Source organism: Suncus etruscus, chromosome 13, assembly GCF_024139225.1.
Source record: "Suncus etruscus isolate mSunEtr1 chromosome 13, mSunEtr1.pri.cur, whole genome shotgun sequence".
Taxonomy (NCBI): domain Eukaryota; kingdom Metazoa; phylum Chordata; class Mammalia; order Eulipotyphla; family Soricidae; genus Suncus; species Suncus etruscus.
In genome coordinates, this window is record NC_064860.1 from 79,355,645 (window position 1) to 79,370,760 (window position 15,116).

Here is a 15,116-nt window from a genome sequence, read left to right on the forward strand (position 1 = left end):
ACTAATCATTGCAACACTTTCACTTTCTCCTAATGAGCCTATATGGTACTTTCATATCCTTTTAAAAACCACATTTGACAACCATGACCAGTAAATTTTAGTTAGCATGTTGTATAATTCCTATAGCTCCCTAGATAATTTCCATGTGAAACTAATCATTCCTTATGGTTCAGTGATTTACTACTATGGCTAGAAGGACCATGATATGGGATCATTTTTTTTGGAGGAGGGCTTAGCCAGCACTACTCAGGACTTACTCCTGGTTATAATTACTTCTGGCAGTGCTAAGGAAACAATAGGAGGTGGTAGAGATTGAACCTAGGTCAGCCCTGTGCATGGAAAATGACTTACCTGCTGTAGCAGTACTCTGGCCCCAGAATATGGGATATTTTAATAAAAATATTTTCCTATTATACATTAAAATGTAATTTTTCATTCTGCTTTGAAATTCATTCCTTCAGGATCTCCACTGTTTTTAGTTCATGAAAATCAAATAATCATTATTTCTTTTTTAAAAGACTTACTGAAAATGAAAGACTGAAAAATAGCCATTAATATTCTGAATTCAGCCAGAGAACTTGGATCAAAAATTTATTCATGTGTATAAAATAGTCATACAATATAAAGCAAAAATTCTATGCATTTTGACATAATTTTAAATAAACTTACACTTAAAATTTTTAAATATCAAAATTTTCTTGTCTTCACTTAACTTATATTCTAGCTGAACATTAGGCCAAATTATACAGAGGATTTTGTTTTCTCTTTTACCAAATAAATATTTTCGTTATAGCAACATGATTTATCTAGCTGTTCATAATAGTCATTTTAGGAATTAAATGTTCAAACACCAACTCAGCCACCAGTGTTCCCAATTTTCCACCCATCACCTTTGCCTGCTCCCTTGCAAACAAATTTACTTCCTATTATTTGTTACAACACAAAAGCAAATGTAATTATAAAAACTTACACCAATTAGTATCAATTTGAAATAGTTGCTATATCTCTCCATTGTGTTACAAAAGTCAGTGACTAAGTATTTAATAAGTCTGTGTTTGGTGCTAGGTGAGCCTTCTGTAGTGTTACTGCTTTGGTTCATTGAACTTGGTAGATTTCTATGTAAGTTTCCTATCCCATTTCCTGTGATCTTACTGGGCTAACACTGCTTTGAAATTCTGAGGTGTCATGCAGTCCAGAATCTATAAGTCTGAAACAAATTTGGTGGCTTGGAAGTTTGATAAGATTAAATTGTGGACCTGGGCCCTTTGTGTGGGGGGGTTAGGGTGTGGCTCTGGGCTGCTATTGTTCATGCCTAAAGGGGAATCTGTCCCTGCCCATTCTGAGAATATCCCATAGGTTTCCCCCAGACCAGACTACCGGTCATTATTTCCTTTTGAAGTTTGATAGAGGAACTGGATCATTTTTCTGCCAGTAATATAGCAAGTGTATGCAGAGGCTACTGGGTTTTCCAGTGGCAGAGTAGGTGTGGGGACCTCAAGATTTTCTGCTAAATTTTTTCTTCAACTCAACTAACACGCTTAAGTAAGTGATATCACAGATTGCCTGAATTGTATAAAATGTAGTACCTGAATCATAAGATTAGAAACTCATGTAAAAGCAGTGATACTGAAAAGTTGGTACTGTGGTTCTAAGTCTTGCTATAATTCTAGATGAAACATTCACTCTATGTAATCTGTGTTTTTTCTCAATTTTGAAACCTGTGAAGACAAAATATGCAAACATCTTCACAAAGCAAAAAAATAAGTTTAGCAAAAAGCATATTCATCAATATAAAAATTGCACAATAGACATTTATTCTTCCATTAAATAAAAATAAAATGTTTATTATGAATCAGCCATTATGACATGGAACAAATTTCTGTAAAGATTACTTAAGTTTATGGAATAATCATCATTTATTTAATGAACTTTGGTAGAATTTTAATACTGTGATAAGACCTACTAAAATTCTAAATACACATGAGATATGGTTTCTGTCATCAGAGTGTTTCAATTTCCTCTTAAAAAATACCCCAAAGACAATAGAAATCAGGTCAGAATGACTGGTTTATGGTATAATGTTTATTCAAAGGGAGTAGGGAATGGGGTATAGTTCAATAGGGACACTATGACAATGATATTTAGAAATTAACCCTTTGGATAAGAACTGGGTGCTGAAAGGAGATAAAGTGATATTCATGATACCCTCTCAGTAACAGTATTGTGAACCACAATGCCTAAAAAAAAAAGAAGACAGGGTCAGAGAGTTCTGACAGGGTCAGAAAAGAATCTGTCATAGAGGCAGGCTGAGGTTGGGGAATGGGAGTGAAATTGGGGACTTTAGTGTTGGGAAATTAACACTGGTGAAAGGATGGGTGTTGGAATATTCTATGAAACTCAATCACCAATAGTTCTTTTTATTTAAGCATAGTAAATTACAAGGTTGTTTTTTTTTTTTTTTTTTTTTTTTTGGTTTTTGGGCCACACCCGTTTGACGCTCAGGGGTTACTCCTGGCTATGTGCTCAGAAATTGCCCCTGGCTTGGGGGGACCATATGGGACGCCGGGGGATTGAACCGTGGTCCGTTCCTTGGCTAGCGCTTGCAAGGCAGACACCTTACCTCTAGCGCCACCTTCCCGGCCCCACAAGGTTGTTTTTAATAGTTATTTTATTCCCCCACAGATAAAGTTCATGACTGAGTTACAATACAATACAATATACAACAGTCACCAGTGCACATTTCTTGCTGCCAATGTACAGTGCACATTTCCTACCTCCAATGTCCCCCAGTTTCCTTCCAACCTACCCACCTGCCTGCCTCTGGTCTGGAACAGACATTTTACCATTTTACCCTCCCCCCTCTCTCCCCTTTTATGACACTGTGGTTTACACTATTGTTAATTAAGGAATATTATGAATATCACTTTATCATCCCCTTTCAGCACCCAGTTCCTGTCCAGCGTGATCAGTTCTAACTATTTTTAATAGTTCCAACTATTTTAATCTTTAAGCACCATGATTACAAGCATGTTTGTAGTTGAGTTTTAGTCATAAATAGACTACCCCCTTATCATTTTAATGATCTTATGCTGATTCAATAAAACACTAGAAAAAGTGTTTTTTCATATGAATTTATACAAGAAGTATTTTTATCATAATCATTTATAATAAAATAATGTTAGCAACCCAAGATTAATCTCAGGAATTAATAGAATCAAGAATATTATATACTCATTTTACTAGTAAAGAGATTGTTTTTTGGGGGGAATAAGGGTGGAGTTTTTTTCTTTTTTTTTTAAGGTTGGAGTTTTGAGTCATACTTCCCCAGGGACTAACCTCAATTCTGTGCTCAGGGGTTGCTTGGGGTCAGTTGCATGTAAGGCAAGTATCATTAACCTATGTAGAGAGATTTATTACTATAATATTTAAGTGGTAAATAAAAAATTAAAAACTTATGAAGATGTAATGCTTCTCTTGAATGTTAGTGCTTATTCATTACTTAAGAACTTCCTAATTTTTTTTTTTTTTTTTTGGTTTTTGGGTCACACCCGGCAGTGCTCAGGGATTACTCCTGGCTGTCTGCTCAGAAATAGCTCCTGGCAGGCACGGGGGACCATATGGGACACCGGGATTCGAACCAACCACCTTTGGTCCTGGATTGGCTGCTTGCAAGGCAAACGCCGCTGTGCTATCTCTCCGGGCCCGAACTTCCTAATTTTTAAAAATATTATGAGCTCAGAGAATTAATTGGAATAAAACTTGACTTCATCATAGCTATTTATCTCTCCATATTTAAGAGTATCAAGAATATGTATTTATTATGTCTTATTACTCATTCTAGCTAGATTCCAGGCCTTTCTCTAATCTAAATTGAGTATAATTTATGCCTGAGATTTATTAACATTGCCCCCTCCATATATTTTATTAAGTAGCAAGTAGACCTTTAACCTTCTCTTTTATACTAAATATATATATTTTTAATGTGAGATTCAGGTTTTTTCTATAAAGATGTTTCTCAGGGGGCATCTCACACTAATCACAAAAGAGAAATTTCTACGTGCTCAGCAAATAACAAACTGAATTTATCATTGGGCAGGGTTGATAAGAAAGGGCATTTACTGTTTATTAGGCAGTATTGCAGAAAATTCATGCAAGGGTGATGGTACACAGTCTTCAAAGCCAGAAAATAGCAGCATTTTTCAACTTCATTACAAGATAAGGTGAGGGAAAAGTTATTGCACAGTAGCTGTGAACAATGAGGGGACACTGACCTTACTAAATAAACTGCCAATGCAGCTCTACAAAGGCCAGAGAGTAACTAGGTTACTAAAGATGTGCAGAGAGAAAAGGAATTATAGTATTGAAATGTTCCGGGAGCAAATTGTGTATGCTTCTGAACAGAGACATAGACTATTTAAGCCATTTAGTATACAGAATATCCTCCCACGACCTTTCTATACCAAGGACATTAAATTTGCAAATGATTTTTCCAGTCACCAATCATATAAAATTTTGAAAACTCAAGCATTACTCTAGCTCTGTCTCGGAAATGGAAAACGTAGAAGTTACCTGGACAATGTGACTTGAGCTTCTTATGCCCAATTGTCTGAAATTTGACTGGTTCTTTATATTTCAACAAACTATTACTCCTTATAGTTTGCTAACAATCTCAGTGCCCTAAAATGCTATTTCAGTGTTCATGCAGGTGAATATCTAATGATTCCGTTTGCATATGGGGTAGTTATGTAAGTATTTGAGGCAAGAAATAAAAACCAGCAACATTTAGCAGTGTTGAAGGGGGGAAATTGTTTAGACACATTAGCAGCCACTAGTTTTGGGATTCCAAAAACAGACGGCTGTTTGAAAGGGGGTTCCTAGTCTAGGGAGCCCAGGGAGCAGTTGCACTCAGTATAGGCATAATGGGTGTGGGAGGAATAGATGTCATCTGTGCATCAAGAAAAACATGAGGTGGCCGGAATGATAGCACAGCGATGGTGTATTGCCTTACACATGGCCGAACCAGAATGGACCCGGGTTCAATTCCCAGCAACCCAAATAGTCCCCTGAGCCTGCCAGGAACGATTTCTGAGCAAAGAACCACTGAGCATCGCTGGGTGTGACCCAACTTTTCCACAAAAGAATAACATGAGAGGGGCCAGAGAAATAACAGCATTCATATGGTTCCCTGAGCAATTCCAGGAGTATTACTGAGCACTGGGTGCAGAGCCAGGAGTAACCCTGAGCTTCTCTAAGTGTGTCCCCTCCCCATGAAAAAGAATAACATTAGAATAGGAGGTAAAGTCAGTTAAATAAAATATTTTAATCTTGCTAAGTTTTGACCAACTTAATTTGACAAATTTGACAAACTTAAAAAACTTAAAAAATTTTAACAAAAGTTAGAAAATTGCAGAGCCTCATTATTTTGAAATGAGTTGTTCCATTTTCTAGCACTTGTGATTTCTTTATGTTAATAAGCAACAAATCCTGATTGTTAGATATTTAAGTCCAAATAATTAAATAGAGCCAAATATCTTTTAAAATATGTTCCATCAAAAAATGATCAAATCGGGGCCCGGAGAGATAGCACAGCGGTGTTTGCCTTGCAAGCAGCCGATCCAGGACCAAAGGTGGTTGGTTCGAATCCCGGTGTCCCATATGGTCCCCCGTGCCTGCCAGGAGCTATTTCTGAGCAGACAGCCAGGAGTAGCCCCTGAGCACCGCCGGGTGTGGCCCAAAAAAAAATAACCAAAAAAAAAAAATGATCAAATCGTTTAGAAAAGAATGCATTAGCTATTGAAATTTTTTGTATCTATATTGTACATTAGAATAGTATAAAGGCTAAGTGATATTTCAATTTATAATCCTATTTGAATTTATATATAAATTTTAATTTATATCATCAATGATATATATTAATATAAACTTTTCTAGAAAATTCAGAATTTATATTGATAGATACAATTATGTTTTTTTTTTGGTGGGGGAGGTAGTGTTGGGAGGAATTTACACTTAGCTATGTTCAAGACTTACTCTACTCAGGTATTATTACTGAGTCTACTGAGGTATCAATTCTGAAGGGGCTCATGAAGGGTATTGGAAATATACGAGACTAGGTAGAAAATCCTGATCTGGGTACAGTTCAAGCACCAAGGTACCATCTCTGGTTCTATGGCACTTTTTAACTTTTGGACATAAATGTTCTTGTATAGGGTCAAGTCATAAATAATATGCTATTACTTAGATTGAAATATCTAAATAAACAATCAAACAGCATTGCAGGGCAGAAAGAGAATACAACCAGTAGCTCATTGCACATGGCTGATGCGGTTTACATCCCCAGCACCCTATACAGTCGCCTATCCCCACCAGAAGTGATAACTGATTATAGAGTCAGGAGTAAGTCTGAGCACAGTCAGGTGTACCCCAAACACCCCACCTCATCCCTAAATAGTACCGTGACTTATAGTATATGAGAAAGAATGGAAACAGAATCAAGTAGTGATAGGTGCCATCCTAGGTTCAGTGCAAAAATCAAGATCACCAACCACAGAAGATGGATTAAAATGACACTGAGGTAACAGAACCTCTAGAACCACAAAGACTGACTTCATCCTAAGTCCCACCTCAGGATCTGTGCAGATACTGAGACCTCTAAACACAGAGCTCTGATTGGATCACCCTGGACAGAGCAGTAGTCTTCCACACACCAAAAAAAAACACCACCGGGAGAATAAATGATCCTGAGCAAAGTCTAGAGCTGATCCCATGACAGTATACTCCAAGGACGAAGAAACCCCATATTTCTTAGGCCAAGTGAATTCCTTTTCGAATGACCCCAATATTTACTGTGCCAGGGCAGGAGGGGAAAAAACAAAAATACAAAAAGCACAAAACCTTGGTCATTTTATATATATATACATATATATATTTTTTACCTTCATTTATTATTGTTATTATTATTTTTATTTACCTATCTATTTTGGTCGATTTCTCTGTTTGGGTGTGATTATTGAAATCGTTGTCCCCAAATATACTTATTTTTTTTCTCTTCTTTTCTCTTTTTTCGTTATGTGCTATGCCATGTTTCTTATTTCAAGACCATGGCGTGTTTTTGGTTTGTTTGTTTTTGTTTCTTTCTTTTTTTTTTTTTCATCTATTTTTTGTGGTGCTTATCGATATAGCTGGAGTCCTCACTGGATAATTGACACTTTTTTTTTTTTTTGGTACTGTTGGAGTGTTTCACCTTCTTTTTCTCCTTCATCTCCCAAATCGATGATGAGAGCCTCTAGAAGGATTCCACCCATTTTTGGAGTATTAGACTCTTACCCCAGTTTATATATCTTCTCTTTTTCCGGCAAAACCATGCAACTTGAACTAGCTAGTCCTGCCTACAGTTAGAGGGGGAGATAAAGGAGGCATCAAGACCAAACAGGTGCAAGACTACTAGGTAGTGGGTTGGATACAGAGGGGACCACATATTCTAGCCGCCCTGGGGGTGAGGGAAGAGGAAATGGGAGGTAGGACAAAAACGGAGGTGTAGGGAGGACAATTTGGTGATGGGAATCCCCCCTGATTTTATGTAAATATGTACCTAAAATGTTATTGTCAACAATATGTAAGACACTATGATCAAAATAAAAATTATATTAAAAAAAAAGGATAAATCACTATTCAAGGTACCGAGACTCAACAGACCAGAGTAATCACTGATTCATGCATGTGATTTATGCAAAATCAAGTTACATATAAAGAGGAATAAACCATAAATTTTCTTGTCATCTCTCTTCCACCACATCCCATCTGTAATTAGATCCCAGTTTATAAAAAGTAAAGCCAATGTTGCAATCAGAAACAAACAACCCGAAAGAAAAAAATAAAGAAATGGATGCTAGCTTTTGCTAGCTTTGTCCTGAACAATTCCAAGGGGTGCCATTCAGTCCTACAAAGTTTTTTAAGTCACCACTTATATGACCATAAATAATATCACTAATTCTGCTTCTAAAAAAAATTAAAAAAATCACTAATTGTGCTTCTAATGACCCAAGTTCTGGTGATCTAATGTAATTTAAGAAATTTAAACTTGATAGAGATCTTTAATTTTTTTAGTGCTTAGACTTTAAAACCTAACTTTCATTCCCTAGCTTTTTAAGAAAATAATATCATGGTTATATGTAGCATGCATAGGATGTTCCTCAGAGTAGAAAAAAAATTTTCCCCGGGGCCAGTGCGGTTGCACTAGTGGTAAGGCGTCTCCCTTGCCAGCACTAGCCTAGGACGGACTGCGGTTGGATCCCCTAGCGTCCCAAATGGTCCCCCAAGCCTGTAGCGACTTCTGAACGCAAAGCCAGAAGTAACCCCTGAGCGTCACCGGGTGTGGCCCAAAAACCAAAAAAAAAAAAAAGAAAATTTCTTTTTCCATGTGGTATAGTGATATTTGCCCATTTACTATCACTTTCTATTTAAAGTTGAAGAGAAGTTAACATACTAATGGGTAAGACATTATGATTAATATTCCAAATATAAATGTTAAAAAACTACATCTCTATCAATTTTTTGACTTAAAAATATTTAAAGGAGGTAAATAAAAATGAGATTTTTATGCATATAAATATTTCCAAAATAATATTCTTTGGGGTCCTTTTCTGGTTCATAAGCATGATGATCGGGTTTTCACACACCTGTGTGATATGTACCTCCCTTCAACCTTGTTACGACGTCGGCACATGACCCTTCTGACATGAAAAAAAAAATTCTTTGGAAAGTTCAATGATAATTCAGTTTAATTAGTAATAAAGTTTCTTCTTTATTTTTTCTTTTTTTTTATTATGTCACACCTGGCAATGCTAGGGTTACTCCTGGCTCTGCATTCAGGAATTATGCTTGGTGGTACACTGAGGCCTGTCTGACTTGCCAGGGATAGAACCTGGGTAAGCCTCATGCAAGGCAAATTCTCTCTTTGCTCTAATATTGCTCTGATACTGGGAAAGTTCTTTAATAGTTAGAAATAATACTTTTATTCAAACTCTAATGTTTAAAAAAAACTGTGATGGCTTTCCTCTTAATATAAATTCCAGATTATTTGAAATGTATATTATCCCAGGGGGCTAATAATTTATGTATTATTATATAATGATTTTCTATACTAAATTTTTATTTAATATTATTTTTCATGAATCACTATAAGAAGATTAATATAACTGTAGTCTGTCTGACTTTAAAAATCAATTATAAATTATTGCTATAAAATTTTCTGATGCTAATAATTTTTATTCTCTGTAAAACTACTATATGTACATTTATATACCTAGCATTTTCAAAGTAATATCTTTGTATTATTTTTTTACCCAAACTATAAAAATATTATGAAATGGAATGTCCTTATATCCTAGAAGAAAAAATACAAATTTCTGTAGCACTTACTTGAAATTCATCATTTTTTTCCTTAACAACACAACCTGCATTGATTTTACTGTTTTGAGCTTATTAATATCTATGCTTTAGGCTCTATTACTGGATAAATTACATTATTTTATAGCTGGATAAATGCAAATCTTATTTATACCTTTGAGCTACAGTATAGCAAAAATTATGTTTAATAAACAATACCTTATTTTAATTTTGAGAACAAATGAATCATGATCAATGAATTCATTGCATTTAATAATCAATTAATTCATCAGAAAAAGAGATTGAGGGGAGGGGCAGGTAGATAATATAGGTTTTCATATATAGCTGACCAGGTTCAATCATCTGGATCACAAGGCCTCCCTAGTGTTGCCATGTGTCACTCTCAAGGCTTCTAAGCATTGCTGGTATAGTGCTGATGGTCTCTGAACAGTTTTAATCTGGACCTGATGATCCCTGGCTCCACATAGTGCTAACAACACTGCAGAGCTAGGCCATAGCACTGAACCACCAGTCAGACTGGTTCAACGTACCCCTTGTAAATAACTTCTCAACGCCTCAAAAAAGGATCGGACTATCAAAGCTAATTTGAAAGATGGGAAAGGGCACAGATTTAGTAGCAGGTCAACCTGGTTAATAGTAAACAGCCTTCCAAAGAAAGAGGTAATAATAAATGATGAAAATATAAGTTTCCTTAGGAGCTGTGTGGTATTTTTTTTAAAAAAAGCAGAAAACAGACAAAAGAAATTGACAGATGAAACTAATAAGATAAAAATATCTGATTTGAGGTGCCGGAGCAGTGGAGCACTAGCCTAGGATGGACCAGCGTTCAATCCTCGTGAGTCCCATATTGTCCCCCAAGTGGGAGGCGATTTCTGAGCACATAGCCAGGAGTAACCCCTGAGTGTCACCCGGTGTGGCCCCCCCAAAAAATATGATTTGAATTTGATGGAAATTACATTTTATAAATGAAAATATATGATGTAAACAAAAGCACGTGAAGGTATTGTAAATGGGAAAATATGGGTATTTCTTGTTTTATTAAATATTAAATGGACTCTGTGGTATTTTTCTTTATAGAATGCCAGAATCCCCTGAAGTTCCTGAATATCCCTTGTTTGTCACAGTTGGTGACTGGCTGGATTCTATAAAGATGGGACAATATAAGAATAACTTCATGGCAGCAGGGTTTACAACTTTTGACTTGATTACAAGAATGAGCATTGAGTAAGTGTGCTAAGGGTAATACTGCATTTAGATGTTCTACTTGAATATAAATTGAAATATATTATCAAAAACTCTGTGGTTAAACTATTTACTCTTCAGACGAGGATGGAATTTCCACCTCTTTTCTCACAATTTTTAATTAGCATTCTAGAAGAAATTGAGCATTATATTTTAACTACTATACCCTTTTCAAATATATTTAAAGAGTTACTTTTAATTTATCAAATATGTTGTAAATAATTTTACTTTTTCATATGATATTTATAACAATATACTGGTATTTTGGCGAATTATTCATTATTCACATATACTAATATGCTTAAATTATTCCTATTGTCTTGATCAGATTTAATAACTTTAATACAATATAATACAATTTAAGAGTTCTTCAGTATTATTAAGGCTGACATATTGCCTACATGCTATAAAAATGTTGAAATGGGCTTAAAATTAGATATTAAACTAAGGCATGAAATTTCCATTTTGAAAAAATACAAATGTCAATCTTACATGGTTTGATATAATAAAATGGAAATTATTTCAGGTATTGAAAGATAAAAACTCAAGTGGTATATACATTTATATGCTATTCTTAAGACTATTTTGTTGATACTGGTGAAATTTTATGATAATTATTTAAATTATATAATCTCTTTTTTGAAGGGGCATACCCAGGAGATGCTCAGGCCTTACTCCTGGTTCTGTGCTCAGGAATTGATGATCCTAGGCAGGCCTGGGGGACCAATGTGGTGGTGGGGATTGAACCTGTACAGCTGAATGCAAGGCAAACACTGCCTGCAACAATCCTTTATCCTATAAAATGTCTGAACATTGTTGTATCCAAATTTGCTTTTTTCTTAAATTTGATATTAACTTGACATATTATATTTGATATATATGTCAATTAATACTTGACATAGTATAATTCTGACATTGCCAGAAGAAAAGGGCAACCCACTCTTGAAATTCCTTATGAATTATTCCCATTTTACAAGCTATATAAGTTTTTCTATTTTTTTAAAATCTGACATGATGAATATTACCAAGTCTGAATGTTCCTTTCCTATCTCTCAAATTGAAGAAAATCTAATCATTTATTTTATTTCTCTGTTTCTGTGATTCTCTCTCTCCCTTCCTTTGTCTCTCTCTTTCCCTCTTTCTCTCACTACTTCTCAGTGACATCAGAAGAATTGGAGTCATACTCATTGGACACCAGAGACGAATAGTAAGCAGTATACAGACTTTACGTTTACATATGATGCACATACAGGAGAAAGGATTTCATGTATGAACAAAGAACTACAAGTACCTGTGTCTTGTGCCTCAGCATTTCTATAGTGAAATATATCCTCTCTACTATGCTTTCTTCAGCTTCTTCAAGCATCACTTCACAAACTGCAGTCTCTTGTCCTTCAGACTATGGACACACCTTTTGTTTATGCTTCCGACATGAATTTTAAAATCATGCTTTATGGTTCCTCTCTGAATGATGTAGGGGGGAAAGATCCAGGTCCAGTGCAGATTATTACTGCACAATGGAAAATAACTCAGCATGAATGTGTAGCTTTATATAATAATAGTGTTTGGGACGTGTTTATGGATTTGACATACAGGGATTTGTTCAGGCAAAGCTTTTTTGATTTTTTTTTTTTTAGAGTATGATGAAAGTTGAAAAATAGTAGAATTCTTACCATGTTTTGTGATCAAGTAGCTTCCAAATCGGCATTATTTTCAGACAATTATAATGATGTTTAAGGGTTTTATCGTTAAATTATAATAGCTTACCTGTTTAATGTTTAATCATAGTTGCAGAAATGTCCAATTATTTCATGTAATAAATTTTTGTCAGGTTGAATATGGTGAGAAAAGGGTTATCAGTGAAGGAAAGAATGAACAAACTGTAACTTAATACTTTCTAAGGCTTGCATTTTCAGCCTTTTTTTTTTTAAAGTTAATTTTATAGAGTCCTGCATATTTCACAGTAGGTGATATTTTAGCAGTACTTCTATAAATTTTTACTAACTATATAGTAAACTCCCTATATCTTTATGAATATTGCTCTGGAATAACCAGGAGTAAATGCATTGTTCATAGACTAACACATGGAATAAACTATGGCTATCCCTTGAATTATCTTCAAAACTTTGCTCAAGTAATTCTCAGAGCACTGAGAAAATTATCATAAAAATTACTTTCAAGAAAAGATAAAATTCTTAGACTTAATGTAAAAATTTATTCGATTTGTAACTTTTTTTGACTAAATATTGGCCTATGAAAATAAACACATCTATCTAGCTCACTGATATTTTGCATTTCGCAAAGTTTAAGAATGTTTATGGTTTGGTCTCAAAAGGATGTTATGTAAGCATGCTGAGCTATTTTCCAAACCTTCCAAGAGAAAAGTAAATGCTATTCCATATAAACAAATATACCACATAATCATATGTAAAAACTGTGTCAGGTTGGGTCAAAAATACTGTAAATTTAATACAGCTAAAAATGTATTGTCAAGATCTTTTCGAAAGTTGAGGAAAATGTCAATAAATTAAGCTGAGTCAAGTTATTAAAATAGTACCATCTTAAAAAGAAATTTAATTAACTGTTCCCTTTGGTACTAAAAATATCATTGCTTTGTCAGGTAGAAGAGTAGGAATCATATGTTATGAGAAAGAGGAAAAAAACATGATATAATGATGCTGATTTCATAAATCAGGTTTGAATTTTTTTCTCATAGATAAGGTACCCTACCCACATTGGAAAGTAAGTTTCTACAGAAGTAACACGTTGTATGTAGTAACTTTCTTACTTTTAAAGAAACTTGCTTATTCTTTTACTCCTCCTTTTTTATACTTGCTATAAAATAGGCTATAGCATGTACTCTTGCTGATTATCTCATGATTTTGTCTGCTACACCACAGATTAATTTTTCTCAATTAAAATATTGAAACATTTGAAAGAATCTTTAAAGCAGCTCTTAAAATATACTAAAAAAGGAAAATGGGAACTCCATCATTCTGTAAGTATGTCAGAAATAGCTAGCAATGTTTTATTTTTCCTGCATGGCCATGCATTCATTACTCATAGGCTGTCTGCAGTTGTTTACTTGCTACATTTACACAAATGGATACTTTAGAAAAATATAAATTTCCATATTTACCTGTCTTCAAATATATATTAAATAAGAACAGATTTAAAACAGATAAAATTTATTAATCACATATATTTATTTTTATAATACAGTGAGAAAAGATATTTAGAAAATAAAGAATAAAATAATTATGGTCTTCCATAGGACTGTCAGCAACATCTGTACACTTTGATGAAATAAACTCTAAAAGTATTTAAACTTCATTGAGATGGGCATTCAACGTTGCAAGATTAAAATTCTCTGTTGAGAATTTCCTTAAAAACTTCAATAATTTTATTTACATATTTATCATTTATAATTTTTATATATTAACATATGTAGTTAGTATTATAAAATTGAATCTTCACTTTGTCTCTTATTCGAAATCCTCTTTAAAGTGTATTTTAAATTACATTCAACTTTTCAAAACTGTAAGCATGATAATTAAGTTTAATTTAAACCTCATCATGGTTGGAACAAGACTGAAATATTGGTGCAAGCTTAGACAGAGACATGAAGAACTAAAGATATTCATTTCTTTACTGCCTATCATTCAGGAACCCTATGATCCCAATGTCATTATAATATCCAGAAAAATTTACATAAAATTGCCAAATTTACTAAAAATCATATGTAAAATATTTTAAGATTTAGCAGTGTACATATTCCATAATTAAAACTGTTTAATAAGCATAGTACTTGTAGGAAATGCATAACTGCTATAAATTACAAGACTTCAATAATAATCTTTAATAACTAGAAATGCATATTTATTAAAATATTTGCTTTATTTTGAATATTTAAACTATATTACTAATGGGACTTTATAGATTTTGAAATTAAGGCAGTCAAAGAAATTATTGTATATTCTGAGTAGTCCTTTTCCATCTATAGTCAACTCATTATCTCATATCTCATATAAGATATTTTCAGAAGAAAATGTATAAACTACATACAATCAAGAAGTGATATTAGGTATGTAAATCATTAAACTGAAAAAGCAATCAGAAACTGCAAGGCTCTTTGCTTAACAAGAATCAAGAATTACAGCACTTTTGTACTGTTATAACTTCTGATAAATAAGTTCTGCATGCCATAATCAAAAAAAATTAGTCATATTTCATAGAGTATTACTCTTTAAAAGCTATTCAGCTGTCACCTGGGGGAGAGGGGAAAATCAGTTTCCAGCTACCACTTTAAGGCCAAAAACAGCCCAAGAATATTAAACAAATCCAAATACAGTCCTTGAAATGCAAGATTTCACAAAATGTCTTCTAAAGAGGTAACATAGGAAGAGATATATTTTATCTAGCTCCTAATCAGGTTTTCTAATAACTTTTACAACTTTCCTACCAAA

The 15,116-nt window shown here is 34.0% G+C and overlaps 1 protein-coding gene and 1 non-coding gene across 2 annotated transcripts in view; both read left to right on the forward strand.

Annotated features, from left to right (window-relative positions):
* EPHA6 (EPH receptor A6) overlaps positions 1 to 12,398 on the forward strand; it is a 973,333-nt gene extending 960,935 nt beyond the window's left edge. Inside the window, exons 18-19 of the mRNA XM_049785675.1 lie at positions 10,486 to 10,632; positions 11,809 to 12,398. Of these exons, the coding sequence (XP_049641632.1) occupies positions 10,486 to 10,632; positions 11,809 to 11,923 (262 nt within the window). The 3' untranslated portion in view covers positions 11,924 to 12,398. The remainder of the gene's footprint in view (positions 1 to 10,485; positions 10,633 to 11,808) is intronic.
* On the forward strand, positions 8,635 to 8,738 carry LOC126026453 (small nucleolar RNA U13). The gene has a single exon (XR_007501718.1). It is a non-coding gene; the product is annotated as a small nucleolar RNA U13 (small nucleolar RNA).
* Positions 12,399 to 15,116: the final 2,718 nt, after the last annotated feature.